Source organism: Chlamydotis macqueenii, chromosome Z (assembly GCF_036417535.1).
Source record: "Chlamydotis macqueenii isolate bChlMac1 chromosome Z, bChlMac1.mat, whole genome shotgun sequence".
Lineage (NCBI taxonomy): Eukaryota > Metazoa > Chordata > Aves > Otidiformes > Otididae > Chlamydotis > Chlamydotis macqueenii.
Window position 1 is genome coordinate 7,770,433 of NC_141593.1, and position 27,730 is coordinate 7,798,162.

General features: G+C 37.3%; 1 protein-coding gene across 3 annotated transcripts in view; it reads right to left on the minus strand.

The window, feature by feature from the left end:
• The window catches only part of KIAA1328 (KIAA1328 ortholog), a 178,541-nt gene that overhangs the window by 148,247 nt on the left and 2,564 nt on the right, over positions 1 to 27,730 (minus strand). For 2 of the 3 annotated variants that reach the window (XR_015261477.1, XM_086771022.1), the window contains exons 2-5: positions 27,270 to 27,305; positions 25,466 to 25,605; positions 21,033 to 21,127; positions 12,397 to 12,512 (exon numbers count right to left, since the gene is read on the minus strand). Coding sequence is in view for 2 of the 3 variants with exons in the window: in XM_086771022.1 (XP_086627148.1) it covers positions 12,397 to 12,512; positions 21,033 to 21,127; positions 25,466 to 25,605; positions 27,270 to 27,305 (387 nt within the window). In the remaining variant the exon portion in view is untranslated. The remainder of the gene's footprint in view (positions 1 to 12,396; positions 12,513 to 21,032; positions 21,128 to 25,465; positions 25,606 to 27,269; positions 27,306 to 27,730) is intronic. The other variant, XM_086771023.1, reaches the window with a different exon arrangement.

Below are 27,730 nucleotides of genomic sequence, written 5' to 3' on the forward strand. Positions count from 1 at the left end.
TTTTCATTTCCCTCTACTCATAGGACAAATTTATTCAGTAGATTTATTGGAAGGTTAAAGCAAAGAGCATTGGTAAGTTAAATATGGTTATTTGCATTGAAAGAGAGCAGTAAGGCCTCACAGGACTTGTCCAGTTACCTGAAGTGACAGCTGGATGTTAAGAGCTATGCTCACTTGAGCCTTATTCTACATTGTTAAGAGATTATGAGTAACATCTTTAAAAGGATCTAAGGCTCTTTCATCAATGTGGGTAACAATATTTATAGCAACCAAAAAAATTATTCCTGAAGATAAGGAAATATGAAGAAATCCACACAAGCATCTGAGCAGTGTAACTGGAAGAGTTCACGTACCATGAAGGCTGTGAAGTGCTTTGCTCGCATTTTTACATAATTACTGAAGTTCTGCTCTCTGAAGTAACTACATGAAAGCAACACCCTCTTACTTCCGTATCCTATTCCCTGAACATAAACAAAATTAGACCTGCCAATTATTGTGGCCAGAGTACATTTTACTTACCACTTCTTTTATTTTTGCATTTTAGAACATGAATCATATTCCACTCTTTCTCTTGATGCTTCATAAACAATTTCAAGGTGTCATAGCTTAATATGCACAAATCTGCTGAAAATAACGTCTACAAGAAGATTACTAAATACCCAAACTGCACTCAAAAACTTCATTTACAGGACTTCTGAAGACAAAAAGGTGCCACTTTACTGTCAAATTCCAAGCTGAGTTTATGGAACTACTAGTCAGGGGAAAAAAAAAATCATTTTTACTAAGAAGGACTTAAAATATACAGAAGTCAAATGACAGACCTTCACAGTGGCATTTTCAGATTTCCGAACAGTAATGCTAAGTAGTTCAGATGTAAACACGTGGTTTCATGTATCAAGATATGTGCCAATGTACCAGAAATGAAACTGTGCAGCAATAAGAAGAAGCCTGGCTGACAGCAAACTGCTGAAAGAAAAGACACTTTGCTAGATCAATAATATTTGAACCTTGCTGGAATCCAGAAGCAGTAGCTTTGGCCTGGCAATTAAATTTAAACGTAATCATCATCTGCCAGGCTTAAAAACATAGTTTAGTATGCTGTACAGCATGCTGACCACTCCCTCACTACACCTGCATTGGCATTGGGCAAGACAGAGTCACTGTAAACAAGACTACTTTTGGATTTCCTGGTTCCTTCAGCCAGGAGGATTTGAGAAAGTTTTGATAGCCACAATTGTTCCACTCCATCTTATTCTCAATACTTGGGATATACATCCTTCAGTTGGCTCATTTTCAAATCACTTCAGTACTTAAACTGTCACACTTGATGCATAATCTGACACCACAGAGTCATAGTTTGAATATTTCAGTTCTATTACTTTTAATTCTGTACCAGTTAATCATATTTTATTTAAAGGTAAAATGTTAATCTTCTGATGTTAAAAATCATCATACTTTACCTTTTTATGGCCGCATATTAAAATAAGGATACTTGCCAATTACCTAGAGCCTTTTGTTCAAAATTCAAATAAGAAGTTGACAAGAGGTCAGCTCAGAATCTCTGCAGTACAACAGTCTGCTCTGCATACCAAAGGTGCCTGCTCTAAATTTCCCACTACTTAACAGCTGAAATGAGTACATCTCACCAATTGCTACCCCACTTTGGTGCATCTTATTTTAATCCCAAGTAAAAGGCTTACCAAAAAGCTATAAATTGTTTCCTGCATGCACTCTTGCAAGCTCAAAACTGTGACAGAAATACTTTTAAAAGCCAATGGTTCTCTCCAAGATAATGAAAGCAAATTTTTTGTTGTTGTTTTAATATTGCAATTTCTCATTACTTAAAATACAGCTCAACTGTTGAAGTGCACACACACCACCAGAATGAGGTCTTAGACCACAAGCATTTCCCAGCAGGCATTTTTGTCTCTAAACTTGTCTGCAAAGCAACTAGCAAATTGTTAATCATATATAATTAAAGACACCATAAGCCCAGAACCCATCAGAGTATATCTCCAGTTTGCTCACGTGGCCCTTTGTGCATAAAATATGCTTTTTCATTTCAGTCCAAGTACCCTTTTCTAAATGGGTGCCTCCTTCAAACCTTCTTCTTTGACTTACTCAAGAACAGAGGCATTTTTAAACACTTATTTTTATGTATAAAACAGAATGAAAATGACAAATCTGTGTGACAGACTTTCTCAGCCTTTTGCTTAACCATTTTTGGTTTTTTTTAAGATTTTCAGAGATACACTATGTTTATTTTGCTCAAGGCTGAGGGTGTCCATGAAATGCCGTAAGTAATCAACACGCATATATTTAACCTTTCGCATCACACAAAGGCAAGTACCCCAAATTTTGAAATAGTAAGTAGGAGAGAAGGCAGCAGAGTTGTCCAATGCCACATACAGTAAGTCAGTAAAAGCACAGGACTGAGCTTGAGAGTCACTGGGTTTCCATACTCGTTCACATGGGTCATGACTGGCCCTTTAGCCACTATGCATTTTGATATTTACTTTTTCCTGTAACCACAACTGTGCACTGCAGGTTGCACTCATCTGCTCTACCTTTGGCACTCTACTTACAACAGCAAGCAAGTCATGCAAGTCATACTAAGATAAAGTTCATGCAGGAGAAGATAATGACACATTGATTTCATTTTTCAAAGGGAAAAAAAGCAGTGTGGTTTTGGTGGTGGTGATTTCGTTATTTATTTATTTTTATTCTGTAATTTCCACATTCAGAACTGCAATTACTGACACTGTCTCTTAGGTTTTTGATGCTCTGCTTCCACTGTTAACTTCAGTCCAAGTATCAAAGCTCATACATACATATAAAGAATCAAATCAACACTGATCATACAACAACCATCACCTCCACTTAGTTAGTGAAGGCTCATATACCTCTGCCTGTCTGCAGAATTACAAAACAAAAAAAAAAATCTATTTTAAATGTAAAACTAAAAACATGACAATGTACAATTCCAAATGCACTTCTGCTGACCAGCATGGAGTCTAGCAGCTGAAACTTCTCCCTTCCTGAACCTTCTCTACAGTGATAGTCTACTACCAGGAAAGCTAGTCTGTGGACCACTGCCTCGGTAGGCAACTTGCTATAAAAGGCTCTATGCCTTACCGATGAGGCAATCTCAAGGTTACCATCTTTATTTTAACACATCATTACCTTGAATTTTAGAAGACACTTCCTCCTTCATGCGGAGGATAGTCTCCTACCCTTCATAAAGAAGGTATCTCTTACAACATTTGGAAGTGACTAGTAGGGGTGAAAGCTAAGTTTCATTTCTTACAGATTCTTTAGAATGAAACAAACTATATCTAAAAAGTGCAGATATGCTTTTTTATTTATTTTGCAGTTCAGGGGAGGGGGGAGGGAAAAGCATCTCTGATTTGTATATTAAAGCGCAAGCATCTGTCCTACTGATGATATTCTAGGGAAGCACATTAGCATAAAATTTAACGATGTCAAATAAGTGGATGTGAAATAGGGACTGCGTAAAGACACTATTTCCAAGCCTGACAGAAACATCACTGTTTAGAAATGCAAATGAAACCATTATGTTCAATAATTATATGAAAATATGAACAGTTCAGCATGTTTTCCAGCCCTGATGGCGGTTAATGGGATGTACGCTTATGTAAATAACTACTATTAAAGCTAATGCTGAAAAAAACTAATAAATTCATACTAAAGCAACTGATTTAGTACGCTTTTAAACCCCACCAGTGCTCACTTATTAGAAAGGAGTGCATTCTTATGTTTAGAACTCATTACTGTTACAAGTCACTGCAACTCCATCAATTACCATGCATTAATGAAAATGGGACACATACAAAAAAAATTATTGCCTCTCAGCAGTTTTCTTTAAAGACAAAATATAGGGGTATTACCATCATGGGGCCTTGAGGGGAACTTATCAGAAACATAATCTTTATTACTACAACTGTACTCCCTGTGCTATAACCCTGGGGTATTTTTTGTCCCAAGAAGGGACCAACCTTTATGAAAAACTCCTGACATATACGCAATGAAAGTGACCATACTGCGATCATTAAAAAAACAATAATTTTCAGAATTAAAAATGCATTTAAACAAACATATACACACTAGTATGAGAACTGAAAAATGTAGATGTGGAATGAAAAACTAGAGTTCCTGAAACTACAGCAAGGAGGTGTAAAGCGAATAGAATTAAGGATAAAAGGTATAGACGGAAGTCTTCTATCAAGTTCCTGTACCTGGATAAACTCCATCTAGTTCTACACTTACACTTTTAATGATCTCCTAGAGCGCTATGGAATTAAGACTTCAAGGACGCTATTCATTCCCCTTTGGATATTTTCTCCAGCATTACTCAAAAAATTCTTAGCCCCTGTTAAACATCACAATTGATAGAGAAAACAAAACCAACACAACAGTGCTGTTACAGCAATGAATCCCTACAGAAATTAAAAGATTTATTGCATGTCTATAACTCCATAACTAACTCACTTTCATTTTCTAAGCAGTCTCTGAACATGAGATATAATGTGACATCCACTAGATTCTAAGAAGTTCAGCAAGGCTGAAAATGCTTTTATATTAGTTTGCATTGACTGGCAGTTTAAAATTAGGATGGGTTTGAACAACCTTGCAAGAGACTATGGACAAAGAACTGATGCCAAATGGAGAAGATTCATATTGGACAGTTAACTGTCCTATTACAGTCTCAGCTGCTGTAAAACTTCATCCCAAGATGGCACTCTGCTACTAAAATCACAGCACAGACTCACAGCTCATCTGACTACAAAGGCCCTGTCAAAAGAACTATGAAAACCCATAACAACAGAAAAGAGGAAAGAAATAGTTTTCATCAAGCACGAAAAGTGACAAAGTTCATATAGGCCAATGTCCACTATAACAGCCAATGTTAAATCAATGCTATGTTTAAGTGCAATTTATTCTCCACAGCATAAGGCAAAAATAAAGACTACTCTAGCCTGAAAAAATTACAATCTAAAGCAGGTAGCAAAACTAGGCTTTCAGAGGGCCGGCAGCTGACAGCATACAACAGCAAACACACACATGATGAAAGTCACAGTGACAAACGTTTGATGGGGGGGGCGGTGGAAGAAAAAACACAAAACTATCTGATTGCTTTCAGTAAATCTCTCTTGAAAGAGAGGTATGAAGTGTTTTGCTATCTAGACCATTAAAACTATTTCATGAGCGAAGGCCACTCTAAGGTTAAAAACGGTAAGACAAATTTGCTACTGATTAATAATAAAGCCATTCATTTTATTCTTCAAATCTAAAGTAATTACAAGCTAGAGCATGGCAAATGGATTTAGCAGAAGCCATTACGTCAGAAGAATCCTTTAAAGAAGAACAGTAATTTAAAAGACTAAACTGAATAATGAACTCTCCTGAACAACAATTATTATGAGATTGATTTATTGAAAGTGTATTTAATCATGCAAGAAATGTTTAAACTTTCCAAAATAGTTCAGGAAGACAGAGAAACCAATAGTAGAGTCAGTTCAACGTCCTCATTATAGCTGAGAAGCTGAAGCAGATGGAGAATCATTTAGTTTGGAAGGATGAAGTACATCAATTTCTCTGAATCCACATTTCTAGTCAATTTGTAACAGTACCAGCTTCAACAATTAATGATCTCATTTTCCCATTTGTGCCTCCTTTTAAGAGATTTCAGTCTTTGTTTCCAAATGAGCCAAATGTCATACAGGAAAATTTAAGTCAAAAAAAACCATCACTTTGAAAGCTTACATGAGTAAAGCCAAATGTTTCAGCCACAGCCACAAAAACAGGGGCCAAATTCAGTCAGGTAAGCCTGGTCAGTTTAAGTGCCTGAAAAAAGAAAGATCTGCCTTTCACCTGAGACATAGCCCTTCTCACAAGCCTGACTGCTACAGAGAAATAACCTTTTACCTGACCTACTTCAGGACTTTTCATTATGGTAATGGATGTTGACATATGAGACTGCCATGGCTGAAGCTGCATTTCTAATGACAAGTCTCTCCTGTTCAGTTCTGACAGGGGCAGCTCATCATCATATCCAGTTCGAGATCAAGACCAGATAGTTAGTATTGATAATATCATGTCTGTGCTTAAGACATCACTCATCCTCCAGCGCTAGAAGACAGGTTGTCTGTGAAAAATACACCTACCAGTGGCTATCAACAAGCTCGCAGAGCAGAATTCTAGCTCTTTAGCCAGTAAGACTGTGGCTCGAAAACATCAAGTCTCTAGTACCAGAACAGATCACCATAGTATAAAAATGCCATGAAACAAAGGAGATGGGAGAATGCTACTAGCCCTCAACGCTCACCTCAGTAGGACTCCAAAATTCTACACCAGTCTTCTCCTCTTCAGTCAAGCACACACAGAACAACATCATTCCACAACTTAAAGTATAAATTACAAAGCAACTCTGCTTCTCTTATCCCACAGCTATACTTGTGTATTGACAGCACCATCTCCCATACAGTCCTGTACCGTTGAGTGTGAACTTTTAGTCCATCTAGCTCATATTCTACAGAGGCTGATGCAGTTTAGATGCTGCCTGTCAATTCTGGATAATTTCATAACATGGACAATGTGGCTAGCTTGTGCTCTAAGACACTAGCTAGGATTAAACATACAAATCTGAGCTTTAAATAAATCTTCAGGCATTGATCCATTTCAGCACTCAACATTACAATATGTTTCACCTTGTTTTAGTTTAAAAGTTCATGAAAAATTAAAAATATCTTATTTACCCAATAGTCCTTGACTGATTCTTCTACATTTAGGAAGTTCTTAAATACATATATTATTTAGCCAATACTGCCGTTACAGAATAGCATATAAATATTCAGGGACTTTTTAATAAGTTCAGCTTTTATCCAATAGACCATAATGGTTGCTTAGAAACGTTGACTAGTAGGACACCTGTAACAACAGTAAGGGAAACACCTTCAAAGAGTGAAGCAGTTGGATGAAGTGGAAGAAAGGAGCAAAATCCTAATTTTTCATTCTCCTCGCGTGCCTTCTAACAAATTATGATGCACAGAAAGATACATAGTATGTATTCACATATGAAAAATAGGAAGGGAAAAAAATAAAACTATAAGCTGAGGGAACCAAATTGAGAAATAAATGAAAACAATGATGGTCATTCCAATCCCTCACTTTATAACTTGTCAGAAACTATACTACAGAAACTATAACAAAAGCAAAAAATCACCCTTAGACTTAGCCAAAGTTAAACTCTAAAATTGTTACTGAGTTTTAAATAAATAGCCTGTCTTTCAAAAGCACTAGGCATGAGTTTCCTGCAAACAGCAAATTTTTCACTGAATAAAAATTTTCTTCTTGCCTTTTATTATTTTGCACAAAGCAACACAGCAGGGATTCAGCTGTCATGTATACATACTTAACTACACTGTTAACTTCCACACCCCATTTCGCTATGACACTCTGTGTCATCACTGTGAGTTCAGACTGTCCTTTTGCAAACGGCAGCCCTAGAGAGGCACAGACACATGTATCTGTTAAACAGGACACAGGGACCACACATTCAACAAAGTACATTGCCAAAGGCTTTCTATGCAAGACCTTTTGTTTTGTTTCTTCACCTGTCATGACAACTCCATGGGTCAGATTAAAAAAGGAAAGGAAACAGAAGAAGTGCCTATTTCTCTCCTCATTTTCAGAAAAAGCAAGTTCAACATTATAGAGAAAAGTATGACGGAATAAATAAGTTCTGTACTCTAATACTTGCTTTTCTATCATTTTGTTCTTTGGCATTAAGTCAGCAACTATTTTTCTTCTGAAAAATAATACCAATTCTACATCAACACAGAAAGACAGGAAAAGGACAAAATATGTAAATAGCGCTAATTTATGGGTATATGCAAGAGTAATGTAATGAACAGTACTATGGCAAAACTAAAAGCGTTTTATTAAAGACTCTGGATAATGCTTATAAGAAGCCCATTATTCTTCCAGCAAATTAATATTCTACGTCTCACTACCAATATCAGCAAATGAACTGTTTTATTTAAATTAATATTCATGTTAACTGCATGCAAAATCAACTAATTAAGTAGTCCTAAGTTACAATATTAAGGACATATGTAAACAGAGGCTATGATAATTTTTTTAAGACTAGCCAAGTAAATCATACGGTATTAGTTATGTGAACTTGGCTGGGTCTTCAAATGAAGAGATCATGTTCAGTCAGAAATTAATTCCAACAAAAAACTTAAGTAATCCAGGTACATTCTAAATATAAACCAAAACAACGGTTTAGTAGGGCTGATGAATTTAAATTTACAAAAAGAAAAAAAAGTTTGCAATAAACAGAATCTTTTCTTCCTTTTACCTCCTTATTCCTTGTCTCCAAAATTATAACGTCAGTTTAGCTTAGAATTCAATTACCTTTTTTTTTTCTTTTTTTAAAGTTTCCTCTTCCCCAATTAACAAATCTTCACAGAAATGTTGAGGCTGTTTTTGCTTCTTCATTTATGCATCACCATCAAATTTAGATGAAAAAATCCCTAATGGTGACAACAAGAAAAGCTAAAAACCATAACATAATTTTTGGGGGCTTTGAAATAACAGTAGCATTTGTTTCTTAATAAACTCATTATTATCATTTTTTTTCTAAGACATCTATCATGACAGTACTGGGGCATCTTACAAAAGATATTTCCCTGTTTCTTAAATCATATTTTCGACCTAAATTAATAATAGGTGCTTGAAAATATGCCAGGGGAAAAAAAAAAAAATGAAAGCCAGAAGCTTTTCTCTTAACAGCTCCTAGCAGAAGGGGAAGAAGGGGCAGCACAAGTAGCCTAAGAGGATAACGTGATGCATGCTGCTCATCCCTTATTCTGAAAATGCAAACGAAACAACAAAAATAAGGACATTGAAGTTGGGACTCAAATACTCCAAAGGCAATGCCAGAATTTAGATTGCTGGCAGAAGCACCATTCAGCCACTCTCTAAGTATCCATCATAATCTGGGAATACAGAAGCAAAAGAGAAGATGAATACTAAAAGTGGATGCTGAGGAAGACACGCAGAGAGGTGAAACATGGTGAGCCTTCACACATGAGCTTAGTCCCAAATTCTATTTCAAAGTTTGGAGGGTGCTGGAATACACTGAACAGACACATCCCTGCTTTCATCAGCTGTCTCACAATCTTCTGATTGATCCTAGGCCATCTGCCTTCATCCTGGCTCTTCCTTAACCCTGACTGCTTATCCCAAACACTTTTGAACTCATTAATCACAGGCTTTACTTCTTCCACATCAGCCATGCCTAGCCCGACCTCCTTTTCAAGTCCTTCCTTCCAGCCAGGTTAGAGTTCTCCCTTCCCCACTACAGCCTCCTCTTAGGTTTTCCCCTCTACCTCCTGCTTAATCTTCCCTTCCAGATTATTTTTTCCACCACTTTCTCAGTCTTATAGCTGTAAAAGGCTTTCATTGTGGAAGGCATGAAAAGAATGGGAGCACCTGTTACTCGATTTTCCAGTTTGGCCCAGTTGGGTGGATTTTAGTAACAACAGCAAAAGATGTCTTGACAGGACACATTCCTTACACCACTAAGCATCACATGTCCAAAGAACAGCAGCAGTAGAACTTTTTAGAAAAAAGGCCATAAGAGTTTATTATAGACAAAATAAAGGTTTCACCTCTTTCGGTTTTGGAACTGGCTGAAACACTTTAGATCAAGTTTATTTTGAAAGAAGTCTGTTTCAAGCAGGAACGCCCTGTGAAAAACTAAGCCAAAATACCCACTTTTGATGAAGTTATAACATGACAGGTCTAACGATACTGCTTTAGGGATAAAGAGTAGACCAGATGACTAATTGAAATCCCTAATTTTCCTTAATTCTGTAATAAAAAATATTTGCAATCCTGACAACAGACCGGCCTATTTCTGATTCACAGCATACTCATCAGGGTTGTCCTCCATTAACTGCATACCCTAGTAAGAACTACTAAAATTTCTAAGTTGCAACTGCAATGGAAGGATAGAATTGACTTTAAGCATGAAATTTTGGTTGTTGTTCCCTACCCAGATAGCACTGATCAATTCCAAAGCAAATGAAAGCTTAGGCTGCAGATAGATATTGTTTTTTCAATACTGGTAAGTTACTCAAAGTTTTGCAGTGAGATCACTGCACACCACCTAGTCCCCCTCAAAGCTTTTGTCATAGTTCATCAGCAATTAATTCAAATGGATGGGTCCACATAGCTCCTCAAAAAAAAATTTTAAAAAATCAAAAAAATCAACCATAAAACCAGGAAAATCTGCCTTTGAAGCAGGGATTTCAAGCACACAAAGCACAACTTTGCTGCAAAAGTCTTAAGAAAAAAAACAAACAACAGAACACATGTTGCTGAGGAAAACCTACACTCCTCATTCTATTGAAATTAAACCTTTACCAAGTTGAAGTTACACTTCACTGGATAGCTGCAGTTATATCAGAAGCACAGATTTGTTATTGTAGGTTAATTTTAAATACTGAGCTAGATAAAGTAATTTTATAGAAAATAAATTAGCTTTGGTGAAGGGGGAGAAAAAAATAAATAAAATTGATTTTTCAGACTTGAAGGTTTTTTTTCTTATGGTATTATATCTCTGTATCATATTTGCAAGTGAACGCTGTACATTTCAGAAGAACTTGAAGAATTTCAAGTTGCTGTACTTTAAAACAGCCAGAATCTGTATTCAAATTTGGCAAGTCATTTCTACAATTTCTTGTCTCTGCAACAAGCTTTATGATAAAAAATTAACTGCTCAGAGGTGCATTGAGGATCTTGAATCATTCATGTATGATAGGCAAGTATTGCAGTAGTTAAAATTATATTGTTTTAAATTATAACCTTGTTTTATATTTCTAGGTTTTACAGAGTTTTATGAAGTGTAAAATTGCATGCATTAACCTTCTTCTATGTTTGCCAGACTTCTGAAAAATTATTCATGCTTGTGCAATCTATTTCTAGTAAAGGAAAAAAAAAAAAAACAAACAAACAAAAAAACCAAACAAACAAAACAATAAAAAAACCACCAAAAAAACCAAGCAAACATGCCTGCTTCTCAGTAGTCAAATAAACATCAGATGAATTAGTGAAAGCTTTATGTGCATAAATCAAAAATATTAATCAGGAACATACATCCCACCCACATTCATGAGCTGATTGAATACACAAGACAATATAAAACAAAATACTGACTTCAGTGAAATCAATGTAAAAGAGTTGTAGGCACATCTAATGGCTCTTAAATACATCAGATTTAATATTTTCCAGGAATTGTTCCATGGCTAGCTAAGCTTTTGATGTGTATATTATTTAGCACAAATACAACAAATTCTTTCTATCTATATAAGTGCCACTGTGCTACAGGGCATCTTCTGGGTCATCAAGGGCAATCCTCTGCTGACAGAGACAATGTATCACTGAATTCCTTTCATAAGCCAACCAAGATCCATCACAAAAAAAAAAAAAAAAAAGCTTTTTTTTTTTTTGTTAAGCCTTCCAGGGCTATACTGTGAAATATGATTGCTGGAATTTTCAAGCAATCCTCTACCTTATTAAGTTTGTGGACTGTTTATCTGCATTTATTTCTATTCCAGCACCAGCCTATACTATTTGCTTTTGCTGTAGCTGCAGTGCTGCCTCTTCCATATCCCACTGTAGTCAACCGTTAGCCTTCTGAGGAGTTAAACAAGAAAGCGTCACTATCAAAGATTTGGAAGAGAAATGAACAAGATAACTTTGTAAAGGACTATCACATCACACTGAAGGAAAACTGTAATACCTGCAGCATCGACTTTGTATGTGATATTCCAAGACTGGGACTATGCATACGCAGCTTAAAAATGGAAGTCACAGTCTGCAAGAAAAAAGAATCAGCTAACTTTTATAGAAAAAACAAACAAACAAAAGCTACACCAAAGTAAGTCTGAACTGGCTAAAGCTCCTAGTACATATATACTGTTTAAATGCCTTCAGTGTAACTTGTCTTTCTCTGGACATGGAGAGCACTGGAATATCATGCAAGTTTCAGGCCTCAATTGCAACAATCTAACAGGATTAATTAAAAAAAAAAAACTGTAACCATATTTCAATCCATAAATTCCTTACTGTTGTTTTTAGTTGACAAATATCTATTTCATAGCAAAACAACATCATAGGAACAGCTGGATGGCAGTTTTAAGCTCAAATGAAGCAGCATCACATGCTGACAAGTCATCTCTCTGATTGCTTTTGAATGGCAGCACATGCAGATTTATTCTCTGCCATAAATTAGGACAATTATTTCTCTGTAGTTCACTTTTTATTTCAGACAGTGAGCCCCTGCACACATTTTTTAAAGGATATCTTCCCTTTCCTTGATGATAAGTTCGTTCTGTTCCTCTAGCTGTCTGATCTTCTTCTCAAATGACTCCTGCTCAGCTTTCAGCCGTTCTTCTGTCACCTCCTTTTCTTCACTTACCCTGAAAAGAATTTGAGAGAAATAAAATACATGCCCATAACCACAGTGTCTGACTTCCAACTCCTCCGCTTTCCAGATAAATAAGTATCACTCCCTCCATTCTTAATCAGGTTAGTTTCTCATAATATTTATTTTACTATATTACATTGGAAGATGCATATAACTGTATGCAATGCGCTATTTTATCAAAGATACCAGTCTTTGTAGAGTACATGCACATTAATGGGCAGCATGGAACAATAAAGTAAGGACCTGAGCCCACAATTAGATTTGTACAGTCTGATTCCCTACAGCCATAATGAAGACATACTGGAATCCTTAAAAGCCTAGGACATGTAGACAGAAAACTCAAATGGGAGAGCTTAGCTGCCAAGAAAGAAGGAAATTTTAAAAAACTTTTCTGTATCTTAATCTATAAACTAATTCTTCTTTCACATTTACTGGTCAAATAGAAGTCCAGAAAAGGAATAATTGTTCTTTTTAGTTTTCTCCAAACAAAACACTTTGTCCTCTTCTGCGGATTTTAAAATATCAAGCCGCAGGAGTTAATTTTCCTTTCCATCTGGGCCATCACACCCTGTATCTTGCTGCTCAGTGTAAATAATTGGATCAAGATTAAAAGATGACAATGTGAGAAAGCTTTACAATGATCATTTATTCTGCACCTCAAGAGCAGGCTGTAAAGACAATTATTCTGGTATCACGTAGGCAAGAAGATCATTATGCACAGATGATCCTATAACTATGCTAAAAAACATGGCTCAGAAATCATGGTTCTATAAAAGCTCTACAAAAATATTAAGTAATGAGCTTAGACTAATAAATATTATTGCTCTGCACTTTGGCAATTTCTGTTGCTGAAGGCTCTTAAAGTTCAGTCTTTTATGATGATGAAACAGCTGCCACAACACAAGTGACAGGAGACCAAAGCCGTACAACTTCTAGAAAACTCCAATTTTAACTTATTTCAAATGGAACAATCCTATAGAAGGAGAAAAGGGGGTAAAAATAAATAAATATATATATATAGGCATTGGACTAAGCCTTCCACTCGTCCCATCAGACTCACTGACATTCTTAACAGAGAACTCCACTCAGGGACTGAGCCATCCATTTGACATCATGATGTTTCCCTTAAGAAGGCACAGATTTGTTTTGACATTCCAGTGGAAAAGCCATAAATATCACAACTGGGTCACCCCCCTGGGGTGAACTATAGACAGGCAGCATTCCCCAGCTCTAAGATCAACCCATAGCCCTTCCCACAACAGCTCAAGCAGACTGCATGAAGTTGGAAATAATAATACTGAAACTCACACCTTTTCTCTACAAACTTGGAGGGAGAAAAATAACATATAGCATACAATCAAATTATGTAAATTAGGGCAGTTTGAAAGCTTGGAACAAACTATTAATTGGAAAGTTTCTAAATTACACAAAAAGGATATGGATTTAGGGTAAAAACGTTCCACTATTCATATTCCCATGGTCTCATTTACAATCCCGTTCCTAGCAGTGTTTATCAGCTTATTCCTAGGCCCCTTTCCCTCCATGCAAAGGCTGTCAAAAGGGGTGTATAGGCATCAGAAAATAAACAATGAAAAGGGAACCAGCTCTGGATCCATCCAGATCCAACACCTATGTACTCCTCAGTTAAGCAGGCAACAAACTTTTGAAAACCATTTACCATGCATCCTTGCTCCCAGATACAGTTACAACTGCGGTACTATGAACCACAGGCTGCAGACCCAGGCTTTTGCATCTAACCAAATCAGTTTGTTTTCTCTCAACATAGAGTAATCAGATTAGTGACTACAGCATATATGACCTTCCTTCACGTAATCCATATATGTATCCATCCTTCATGTGATCAGTGAAAGACGCAAGAATGCTTTCTGTTTCTTAGGGGAGGAAAAAAAAAAAAGAAAAAAAAAACAGAGAACAGTGAATGAAAACCTTCGATTAGAAAAAGACAAGGAAGACAGCAATGACCATGTAGATGAAAGGCAGGAAGGAAACAAGAACGGGGAAAACAAAGATCAGAAGGGAAAGAGAACACAAGTATCTGCAGGGCTCTATACAAGGAAGCATGCTTGCTTGTTAGCTGCAGGAGTGATGTTGCTTTAGAAAAAGGTCGGGACAACTGAAACACCGGGCCATGTTGACACCTAAGAATATTAAAATCAAACAACAGTTTAAGAAAATAAGGTAAGAAAGAACAGAGCACTAGAGAAATTAGACTAAATCTAGTAGGTTTTACCCATCTCTAGATTCTGTGATTTGCTGCTTATATCAGTCTGCATCACATTCACGTGCTGTTTGGATTTAACACAGATCACAGCAAGCTGTCATACTCCCAGACCCATGAATGCATTGTGCCACATATCTTATGCAGTAAATGACTGAACAGTGAGTGATCTTAGAAGAAACATGGCAGTATGTGTTTATGTATCACAAAGCAGGAGACAGCCCATAAAGGGCAGGCGAGATATAGAAGACAGTTACTCACAGGAGGTGGCAAAAGGAAGTTAGAGAAAAGGAACACAAGAACGTTAACAGATTATGCTGTGTTTATGTCACATTCTATATATAGCACAGTGAGATTTTTTTATATACTTCTTTCTTTGCCTTCTAGCAGTAAAGAATAGATGATTTTTAGCAGAACTAAGAGGGATTTCACTGATGCGAAACAGAAACATTACAAGGCTCATAATGCTCCTCAAAAGGATTTTCACTTGCTTTTCATCCACTCTCGGTCAGAAAAGAGCAGTGAAAGAATGAAGGCACCACAACTACAAAGGGCACAACAGCTCCGTTGGGCAACACACTGATGTCCAGCTCCGTTATCATTGTTTCCACGAACAAATAAGACTACTGACTGCTGAGAGCAAAGATGACTTATCAGTAGAACTATCCCTGCTGTTCAGTGTCTACAACATTTCCTTGAATGCAATTTACATTCACCTATTTTGTGTCATAGGATACACGCCACCTTTGTTCAAGATTTGTTTTAAATTCAACACTTCAAAGCTTACGTAATTCTAGGCACATCTAAATAAAGATCTTAATTTTACTTTGCAGGAACCTCTGTAGGAAAATAAAAATTCATAATGCAGATATATTGCCAAAAAACCCTCCTCATCAACCTTAGGGTTCAAATTAATTCCTAATTCACCAGTTCCAATCCTTATGGTGCGCTCCTAAGTCCACTGCTGATACTAGCAGTTTTGACTGCCTGATCTGAAGAAGGAACTGATCAACAAGTTTGCTGATGACACTGACTCATTCCACTGAGTAAGGAGGATTGACGATCTCCAGGTGGAATTTTTGAAGCACTGCACAGGTCAACTGCATTTGAAGTTTTGTATACTGAAAAAAAATTGGCATACAGAAAGAAGAGTCATGATAATACTCACATCAACACTACACTAGGGACAAAACTCAAAAGTAATTCTTCCTGACTGAAGTCATTTACAGTCTTTAGAAAGAAAGGAAGAGCTGAAAAAGCAAACTAAAAATAGCCTTTTCTATTTATTTAAACTGTTAGAAAAAAATTGACCTTTTACCAAGAGAAATCTGAACGTGTTAAGAACTGTGGCTGAGTAAGTTAAGTCAGAACACAAAAACAAAAAGCAGAAACAGACCCTAGAAACTTCACTGATCAGTCGTATACTCATTGGGAACATCTAGTTTTTAGGGAACACTCATCAGATGCTAGTCTGCCAGCTAGCTAACAAACCTGAAAATATTTTGGTGACCATTCTCAAAAACTACAAGTTTTACATACGAAGCAAAGAATGGCATCTGGAACAGGCAAGACCACAGTGGGAGGAAAAATGGAGCAAGGACCAAGGTAATGGCATCACGCAGAGCCTGGCACACACAGGATCCAGGGAAAGAAATAAGGTATTCCAAGTGAAAGATGTGCTCCAAAAAGATTAAACTAGAAGTTTTCATGCCAGAATTGATCACAACATGCCTCTGGCAGAACTGGGCAGCAAAGTGACTTTTAATACCAGCACTGCAGGGAGAGAGAATGGCAGCATTTTTTGTCTAAGGACACTGTTCACAGTGTACTTTTACTGAAGTATGATGGGCAGTTTGTAAACATTAAAAAAAAAATCTCATAACAATTTAAATTGCTGCACAAAGGATAAATTTTATGATATGCAACTTGCAAAATAATACAAAACTAGATCTCACAGCATGAATTTACAACTACAAATTACTTTTTAAGCACAAAAGGTAAGTGTGATTGGTGATACAATAATCCTAGGCATGCTTTACCTATCAACAAGAAGCAATTTGCAGACAAGCTTAGGGATATCTCATTTGCAGTTTCACTGCTTCACCAATTAAGAGAACTGCAGCAGAATACTGTCTCCTAAAGTAGCACACGCGGGAAAAAAAAAAAAAAAGAAGAAAATATCTTGACATTAAAGTTAAAGCCAGGTAACAATTTGGTTAAATATGAGGCAGCATAACCCAAGAGAGAAGTCAACCCAAGAGGCCAAACACTGCAGATTTGTAATACGGGCTTCCACAGCCAAGATGCCCTTCAAAGATCCTAAGTGCTGGAAGAAAAACACTTAAACAGCAGATATACGCTACAGTAGTTTTACTGTCCTCCTTCGTAATGGTTTCCAGTTCTGTAACCAAATTAACCTTCTGGGTTGATTCCCATTTTCACCTTTTGTTGGAAAATTTCAATTTTAGTTGGTCAATTTCTTCTTTGTATCAGGATAAAAAGTTTACATAAAGCAATGCCAGTAGACAAGACCAGCATCCCAGACTGCTGGTACTCTACAAAGGGTTTAGGAATCCAAGGTCTTGGGAAGGAGGAAGCATTTCCTCAATAAGCAACAAAAGGCTGTCTAAAAGTTGTATTACTAGGTGCCAGGCACAAGTAATTCTGGGCATGCCATTGGTCTTTGCCAGAAAGACAGTAATCTGATAGCAAAAGCCATCCTGTATCTCATTTGAAAAGGGTAGTCACTCCCTCCCTTGGGTGGATAAGGACATTATGATACCTTTCTACCTAAATTGCTTTCAAAGATTTGTTTGCAAAGACAACAGGGAGCCAGCTTTCTCCATGTTTAACTTACCTGAAGAAAAAAAGAATACAAAGTAGTTAGATACCAATTCTCACCACTAAAAGCAAAAACTAAACTTTCATGAACCATTCTATGTTACTTAGTCAATACCTCTGTTTCTTCAAAAGTAAGTTGCATATGTGAGCTGTACAGGCAGAGAAGTAGTATTTATGATGTACATGTCATAGTAGGAGACAAAGGCACAGTAATATGGCTATATATCAGTTAGGAGTGAGGCGAATGCTAGCAAGCACATACATGCTCACTCTCTCTGCAAATGCTGAATGGAGAGGGTCGTAAAGACAAAGACAGCTCTCAAAATCTGCATATCACTTAAAATATTTCACACTAGAACACTTTGTAATCTTTCCTGGTATGGTGTCTAGCAAGTCCTTAATGCTCAACACTCAACTAGCTAGGTCTCAGAGGACCTTGCGCTGCTCACTCTTGGAAGAGGCTAATGTGGTCTGACAATGGTGCAGAGTACAAGGGTAGGAATCTTTCAGTGTCTTCACCATGTCACTGCCCATTGCATTACATAAGCTGATGACTGCTTCAGGAGTAGCCTGCAGTAATGAAAGCTCAGAGAAAGTCTTTTTTTGCCTCTTAAAAGGACTCTGCTTGTAGGGAGAGCTAAAATTTGCTCTTACTGTGCCTGCCACTTTCACCACCACGCCAGCAGCACCTTGCTGCAAACACAAAGGTGCCATGCTGATTATTTTTTAAAATAATGGCTGATCACACTCAAGAATTTCCCATTTACTCACAAAACACTTTGGCATTCATGGGCATGACTCATTCTACTCAGAAATTCCCATAGAAAAAAAAAATGAAAAGAATATGCCAACACAATCAAAAGAGTTCAAATTCACAACATTCAAATCTTTTAAACCTTGGATCCTCTCTTTCACCTGAAGAGGGAGGACAGACTGGATATGTTCAAAGAAAGGCAAAATAATGGTTAGATTTACAAGTGGCAGCACAGAGCAAAAACTAAGATTATTTAGTCTAGAAAGGAGGATTTAGAAAGGACAGAGTTGAGTCCTTTCTTTCAACCCTGTCTCAAAACTCAATTTCATAAAGTCTCTAACAGCTAAAGTGATGTCAGCCACTGGAATCCCCGGCAGCAGACCATTACAGCCCAGTAACTGATCTTCTCAAAGTAAAGGATAATAATATAGCCAGCATTAGAATTTACTCACACCAAGACAAAGTCTCTCCCCACAGCATATTAGCTGATGCACAGGCACACACCTTCCCAAAGACCAAAAGTGCATTGGGAATAAGAGTTAGAGGAAGAAAATTAAGAAAAGGAAAAGAAAGAAAAGTATGTTAGCTCTCCTTCAGCAGTAGCAAAAGTCAAGGGAAAGACCAATATCCTGAACTGCTCAAACAAGTCTTGGTTGAAATTCAGGCCTCAGGAGTTAATAATATTTTGCTACTGGTTTCGACCCAGACAGAATTTTACCACCTTAAAACTGTCTTCATGCAGATGGTTATTGACCAATCTATTTCTGTCCACCATCCCGCAATAAATGCACAAGGATTAGTCCCAGCTACCATCATTTTCATTCATAAATAGTGGCAAAATAAAGAACAGTGAAGTATAGCTCTGGTCAAGTGAAATCTTTATTATTCCAATTATTTACTGCAGGACAATCTTCCCGGAAAACTTTCAGCACTCTGCTAGTTCTTTTTCTTCTCAGAAATAGCAAAGAGTGTTCTACTGCATGTAAAAACCCTCCATCATTGCACAACTAGGGATGAAAATTATGGAGAGTTTTAAAAAAGTGACGAGGTGAGCGGAATTAAAGTTCAACTTCCCTATTACTCTGCAAAGGACTTTTAATTACATCCAATAAAAATATGATTAGGTTTAAAAATAAAAGAGAACTAAGTATAAAATAATAGTGTTCCACTAATTTTACTTTTCAAAATTAATGTTGCTGCACCTTCTATTTTTCTTCGAAGAAATGTCAGGCAGAAATATCAAAATGTCCTCAGGGAAAAATCACAGCATCTGAGATTTAAGAAGAATCCCATGCTCAAATGAGTTAGTGTACTACTATTCACTAGGGAGCAGTGTATTATGAGGAACAATGTAATAAAAGGCTTTTTTTAATATTAGAATATACCTCTATATATCAACAGTGGCAACAGTGTCCGAATAGCTCCAACATCTGACAATTTGTAACCAGGCTTCCCAGCAATCTACTCTTTATGACAGTCTTAACTAGACATTTCTAACACATGAGATAGGATAAAATGGAGTTGCAAGCATGAAGAACTTCAGAAATTACTGAAATACTGTATAGCAAGAAATCCTATATTGGTACAAATTATTAGCAGGCAAAATGGTTCACTGGATAAGGATAATCATAGAAAAAATATTCCTAGCTACACCAGAAACTTACTGCATGACCTTGAGCAAGTAACTTTATTTCTCTGCCCAAATTCTCCTGTATAAAAAGGACAGTAATGCTTGACAGTTATTGCACAGACATATTAAATCTATGGCAAAAAGCATTTCATTAATACCTGAGAACTTGCATTTTGTTCTAGAAAAACTTTGCCTTTAGAAATTCTTAGCATGGACTTTTAGCCCAAATGACCTGAGACGATCCCATGAGACTTCCCCCTCTGATGTTGTGCGAAAGCCTGCCAAAGTCACTCCTCCTCACTTTTACAGCCACTATGGAAGAAGCAGATTCCCAGAGATTCTGAAGTGTTAGGGACACAGATGGGGAGAAAAATCTTCTCGCTCAAATTCAACCTATTTTTCCCATCATTTACCTTTGTGAATGCAACTAGCATTGGAATGACACTTAGAAAAAACCTTTTGCTAAAGCTGAGGAACTTGCACTGTTTCCGCCTCATCTTCCAAAAAATAGGGAGAACTTGAAGAGATTAATCAAAGCAAAAGAAAGTTCGGCTAGATAAGTTAAAATAACACTGGACTCTCTATTGCTCTACATGTGCAAACATGGGTAAATACTGATTAACATGTTTCAGCCACAAGATCACCAATCCAGCTTTAATGTGGCATTCCATATAACAGCACACCCCTGACGAAAAAGCACTACAAAGCTTCATATGAACAAAGTCTGTCATTTCCAAAAGACAACATGTATTTATATTTAAAGCATACAATACAAGCAGCAAACAAAACCCTAGCCCTGTGACTACATTTATATAGATGAACTACTGCAGGTCAGAAAACTCCGGCTCTTGTTTTCAGTACATTTAGGGGATTTTGGGTCAGGAAGCAAGGAAAAACCCATCAGGCTGCTTCACAATTCATATCTCTTCCAGTAAGAAAAGTTACCTTATGCAAATATTCAGTTCCATAACGCAGTTCTACGTTGCTTGATGTTAGAAGAATGACTCTCCCTAAACATGATGTATTTTCAGGTGATGATTATTCTTACCTGGCAAGTTCTTTAATTAAGTTTGCAATGCGTCTCTTGTCCTCAGGACACAAATCCTTTAAAGAAGCACTCTTCATTCCTCCTTCATTAGTGACCTGAAAATTTAAAGTAACATTTTAGAAAGTACACTTTAAAGGAGAATAAATATTTCATAAGATATTAAACGCACTCCAAGGCTTAATAATTAGAAGTTGAAAGCAGACAAATTCCAACTGGAAATAATATATCTATTTTTTAAAATGTAAGTGCAGTTCAGTGAAACAAATTACCAAACAGTGGAGAATTCTTTTAAGAGACTTGTAATTCAAATGCAAGCTGCTAGCTTCGATACTAAACACGTTGGTTAAAGTTTTAAGACATACACTATTCATGGATTCATACTGGACAAAGGGCAGTAGGTTCTCATAACTTGGAAATCTAGTGTAGCAATATCCAAGTCCAAGTTCAAACTTTATTACATTAAGATCCTAAAATAAAGACTAATAAAAAATTCTGCTTTAGGATTTATGACCAAAGCATACAAACAGAAAAAAGGTACGCAATATATCATTAGCAGATGGTCAGTCCTTATTTAATTTTTTTTTTCATACACAGAAAGGTACACGCTCTTTCACATGTCACTATTGATCGTTTTTAATCACTTATTTGCTACCTTCGTACTTACTACTCCTTCTCAAAACAAACCTTTAAAGTATGCCAGTACTTCAGTTCTTTTCATGCACTCCTTCATCACACTGAAAACCGGAGTATTTGCTACCAGTGTCCACCAGAGAGCACACTGCTGTTGCTGTTTGCAGCAGTCCTTTGTATTATTGAGGCTACTGGCATTACCTATTTTAGGTGTTTCCAAGCAGGAAATGGATCTAAGTTCTTAGTTGTTTTTCTTTATCAAAAAGTTCTGTCTTTGGTGACTCAGTTCTCCAGAGTTAGTGATAAGCATAAAATAAGAATCCCAAGATGAAACGGCAATAAGAGCTACGCTAGTCTATTCAAGATTTTGGCAAGTTTAAATATTTCCACTTAATCTGACTTACATATTTTCAGTTTAGACTTTTACAAAACTACAAATATTACAAACCTCCCTGAGCGCACACAGTGCTTAACATGAGATACAAGAATGCTACCAAATGCCTTGCAGTTTGGCCAAGTTAACACAATACAGCACAGAAAAACCTGTGAGCATACAAAGCAAACACTGGGCTTCTCTCCCCTCATTAGCAGTAATGGTAGCTGCTCTACACACATCAGAGAGGAAGGGCCCCCTTCCATTCCTAGCTAATTGCTTCTTGAGCAGTAGTTTGAAACAATCACAGAACTACGCCACTTTTGAAACAGGTGATGATTTTACACAGAGTCATGCTATACCCACCTGACCTGACCCTTCAGTGCACTCTTATTTTAACTTCAATATATTTTCCTCGGGCGGAGGGAAAGAGTTCCACAAGGCAAATACGACTTCAGGGCTTTTTAAGGAGACATTTGATTTCAGTTTCCTTCCCAAGCATATGCTATTTACAGTAATACAACTGAAGGCAGAATGTCTTTAACTTAACAGAATTTAACTTCAACTAAACATATGGTCGAAGGATTTTCATTTCCCATGCTCAAAATGTCTGAAAATTACTTATTTTTAGCAGCTAGATGATGGAACTTCAAGAAAAAAAAAAAACATTACAGGACATTTTTCACTCAAAGAAAAAAAACAGACAGCAGCTTGATCACATGAGTGAAGGAGATTTTAACAGAAGGTACCTCAAGCTAGTACCCAGACCCGTGTACATACTCTCAGACAAACATTTGTGGGATGAAGAGGAAAATCTAAAAAGTTAGTCTGTGCTTTTTTGTATCACCCACAGGTATGGATAGAGGGCACACAAAAAATTCTCAAATGCAGGCTTCAACCATAACACATCAAAATGGAACTATGGAATTATGCACAGCAACAGCTCTGCCAACACTCCGCCATCAAAACAAGATGACAAACGAGATAGTACAGTCTTGACCTCTATCTCCTTTTTCCAGATTTCTGTCCTTTCTACGCAGCTCAGGGTAGAACACTGTTTCGTAACTCAGTATTTTCTGGATGAAACATACCGCGTAAATGGAAGATTCTATCACTTTGTAAACCACACCTCAGAAGACAATAATTTACATGAGAGAAGCAGACAACCTCTGTCAGATGCAAAGGAGGAAGATGGGAAATTTAGGTGAAGACCAGTATAGTAAACCATTGATTTATTAAAAGTACCAGAAAACCTCCAGAGCTAAGACGACATTTTGAGGTCTTCTCCAAAACTTTCATCCTCCTTTGTGGTACTCAGGTCTATCTGAATTAAGAAAAAGTAAATCAGTTCTGCTAAGGTTCATAAAACAGCAAAACTCTATCCATTCTCTTCAAAAGAGGATTCTGGTAAATCATAATGGTGCGATACCTACCAGCGCAACAATGTAAAGTATGTTAAAGCAAAGCAGTCAGCTCTCACTGTCATGCACACAACACCTTGAAGAAAATGAGTTGTGTTGGTGATGAAAACTCCTTGCAAAAAAAAACTTTGTGAAACTTTCCTCTTCCATAACAAGTGCAATGTATTCGTTCTATTTGTTTCAAGTAACTCAGAGCTTATCTTCAAAGTCAGAGTACAAAGTTTCCACGAGGATTTGGCAAGGTAAGAGAAAAAGAGAAGGTTAAAAAAAGACAGAAACGAGAGAAAGTTTTGAACACATTTGTCAATATTATAACAGCACATTTGAGTCTCAAATCAAGTTTTCGTGTAGTAGGCATTATATAAAAAAAACAAAGACCCTTTCTACCCCAAAGGCTCTCACAGGCAAAAAAGGAGTAAAAATTCTCTAAACAATGAGTAATGCAAACAACACACAATACAAGAAGAGATTTTAATGTGACGCATTAAGGCATCTAGGAGGCAGCAGGCTTGTAGATACTTATGAGGAGATGCTTCTACATAAAGATTCTGCATAATAGGGGCTATCTGTGAAATTTCTCTGCGTGTCACTTAACAGCATCATTTGCAAAGTGGAGGTACATACTAGCCTCCTAGAAGCAAGTACTGATAAACAGAGAATGGAAAGGGACGAGTCCAGGAGGGGCCCTAAAAATGAATATTCTTTATTAGAGTGTCATGCTGAAGGATTCGAAGGGCAATGACACTGTCAAAACCATGAGGATTGAGTGGTCTGTCTTCACATCCGTTTTGAACGTACATGTGAGGCACACAGCATTTACTCAGCACATGGAAGATACAGAGAAGGACATCTTAGCCCAGATGAAGAACAAGATTTAACTGCATGATAATACAACAGTGATTCAGAAGCAATCAGAAGTTTTAGATCCTGTCTGTAAGTCCTGCACATGGGTCAGGGCAACCCCTGGTATCAATACAGGCTAAGGGATGAAGGGTTTGAGAGCAGCCCTGAGGAGAAGGACGTGGGGGTGCTGCTGGATAAAAAGCTCAACTTGAGCTGACAATGTGCCCTTGGAGCCCAGAAAGCCAACCACATCCCGGGCTGCATCAAAACAAGCGTGGCCAGCAGGTCGAGGGAGGTGATTCTACCCCTCTAACTCCACTCTCTTGAGGCCCCGCCTACAGTACTGCGTCCAGCTCTGGAGCCCTCAGCACAGGAAAGACCTGTTGGAGCAAGTCCAGAGGAGGGCCATCAAAATGATCAGAGGGCTGGAGCACCTCTCCTATGAGGAAAGGCTGAGAGAGTTGGGGCTGTTCAGCCTGAAGAAGAGAAAGCTCCAGGGAGACCTGATAGCAGCCTTCCAGTACCTAAAGGGCGCTTATAAGAAAGATAAGAACAAATTTTTTACCTGAGCCTGTTGTGGTAGGACAAGGGGTAATGGCTTTAAACCAAAAGAAGGTAGATTTAGACTAGAGGCAAGAAAGAAATTTTTTACAATGAGGGTAGTGAACACTGGAACAGGTTGCCGACAAAGGTGATGGATGCCCCATCCCTGGAAACATTCAAGGCCAGGCTGGACAGGGCTCTGAGCAACCTGATCTGGTTGGAGATGTCCCTGCTCCTTGCAGCGAGGTTGGACTGGATGGCCTTTAAAGGTCCCTTCCAACCCAAACTATTCTATGATTCTATACACATTAGGGGCTACTCAAAGCTACACTCACTCTCTCTCTGTACACGTAGACATAGAAACATACATAATCTGTTTTACATAGTCCCAGTTACATAGCACTTACATAAATTAGCACACCTTTGTTCTCTTTAGGCAGGCAAGCGATCTCAGTGGAAAAGTAATTTTTGCCAGCAATCCACCACATAATTGAGCAAAAAGTGTAAGAGATTGCAAAAATAACAGTACTCTAAAATTGTTTAGAAGTTTTCAATCTAAAGGTTTTCTGCCATTTTTCTACTATGTGCACTCTTAAGAGCAATAAAAATTTGCCTTTACTGACCTGCTGCCCTGTGAGATCTGCTGTACTTCTAACAGGATCCATGGAAACAGAAGCAACTGCTACAGGCACCTTTAGCTCAGTTTCACTTTTTTGATATTTTGGCAAACACTTTGTTCTTAAATTTCCTTTTGTAGACACTCCTGTAGATAAAAGACAAGCAGAACACACAGATTATAAATTCAAAAGGGACCCTTCTCTTGCCTTCTACAACAGGACTTCCACAAGTGCACTCTTGCCTTAGCAGCTCTTTTTGAAAAGAATGAGCATTTCAAGTATACGTTTGCAGTTCCCCTTAACCTTTCACTCAATACAAAATTTTACTGATGAACATATCAGCAGAAAAAGAGGTGCGTGGCACTGAAGTGCACCCAGCCACAATAAGCATCAAAGTAAATTCTGCAACACTCATGTCTTCTCACTGAGGTTCAATGCAAAAACCTGTGTTTTTTTAAGATGCAAAAGCATAAAATTGAGCTTCTGCTTTGACACTCAAAGACAATTAGGAACTGAGCAGCAGTAATGCTGTTAAAGGTACCACTCCTATAATAAAATCTGACTTTTTTTCTGTTATACAGCCAACGTACTGATTGTTCAGGCTAATTGTTTGTTCCATTCAGGATCAGGCATATGAGTAAGGTAAACAGTGCAGTGCACGCTCCACAGATCGTCTGCAAAAATCTTCCTGCCATAATTAGAATTAATTCACCCCACCAATGGTAACAACATTAAAGCATTGAAAATCCTGGTGCTGCAATTATAAAGTGCCAACACTGACACAAAAGCCAATAGCTTCTTGGTACTGCCTCAAGGTTTGAGTTTTGACTGTTCAGAAGTGCAAAAATGTTTGAACAAAAAATATTGATTTTATACTTCCAGATAGGTTACATTTATTTGGGTAATGAATTTCAGAAGTGTGCCAGCAATTCAAGTGAAAGAACTAAATTGTAAGCTTTAACGTCTCCATGCTGGTACACAAGGGCATTTGTGTTTCTGAAATTTTCTTCCACAGAAGTGGAAGAATACTTCCTAGAGTGAATTCACTTCCATCATTTAGGACCACTGCTTTCTTTCCAGGGCACAGAGTACAGTGATCTGACATCACCTGGCTTGAACTATGCTAGCTACAAAACACACACAGAAATTTCTGATAGAGCTGTTTGGCCAGTAGTTTTGAAGGGTAAGCATGCTACTCCAAACCTAGAGGGCAGGATTCCTCAAACTTTGGTCATACTCTGGACATATATGCAATTTTACTGGAGTTAATCATGCCCAGTTATGTTTTCAGGACTTGATGTAACTGTAAAAGCTGTGTTGGAAAACAATTACAAAATTCTGAAGGGGGACATCTTTTCCCCAGGAATGTACAAAAGCATGCACTCAGTAAATCAAGGTCAAGAGAACTAAAAAAAAATATATATATATATATATATATTTTTTTTTTTTTTTATTAAACATTGAATCTTCATTTTAATTGTTCTCTTCAAAATTTCCAAAAGACTTGAACATCTCTAATGCTTCAGCATTCTTTGGAGACCACATTTAAAATTCAGCTTACCTTATAAATTGGATAAAACTATGCTGTACCTGCAATGGAAACAACTCCCCTGAAACTGTTCATCTTATACCAGATGCTTATCTCAGCAGCAGAGCATAAATCCTCTGCCATAACCCCGTATGTCCCATTACAACTTGTGATGACTCTGTACCTTACACACTTAAGCCACAAACCATGTACCTGAAGAGACATTGCAAAGTTTAGCATCCACAGGAAAAACCTCTGTTTACGGCTTTTAAAAGGTCATACCTGAAACAGATACCACTGGCGATTCTTCATCAGAAACTGCATGTGGCTTTGTTAAAGGTAATAAACAAAGAGAACAAACTTGGCCCTTTAAAAAGAACTATAAAAATAAGTAATTTGGCTTTTTATTTTAAAAGATTGTTGATAAGAAAACAAACTGGCAACACTTTGGGAGCACCAAAAGCAAGAAAAACTTGACTAGAACAAACAAACAATGGACAGATTGCTAAAACGGAAAGCATTATTCCTTCTTCACTGTGCATTAACTCTCAGCCTGTAAAAACTATTTTAGAGGTCACCTTCAAAAAAGATCCTAGGAACCACAGCCCCAGTTGCAAGAGCAATTACTAAGACAATGAAGTAATAATATTTATTTAAATTAGAGTAGGTTATCATTATATAAGGAACCTCTTAATATGTAGGGAAAACAAATTCCAAAATAGTGTACATTCATACTGTGATTA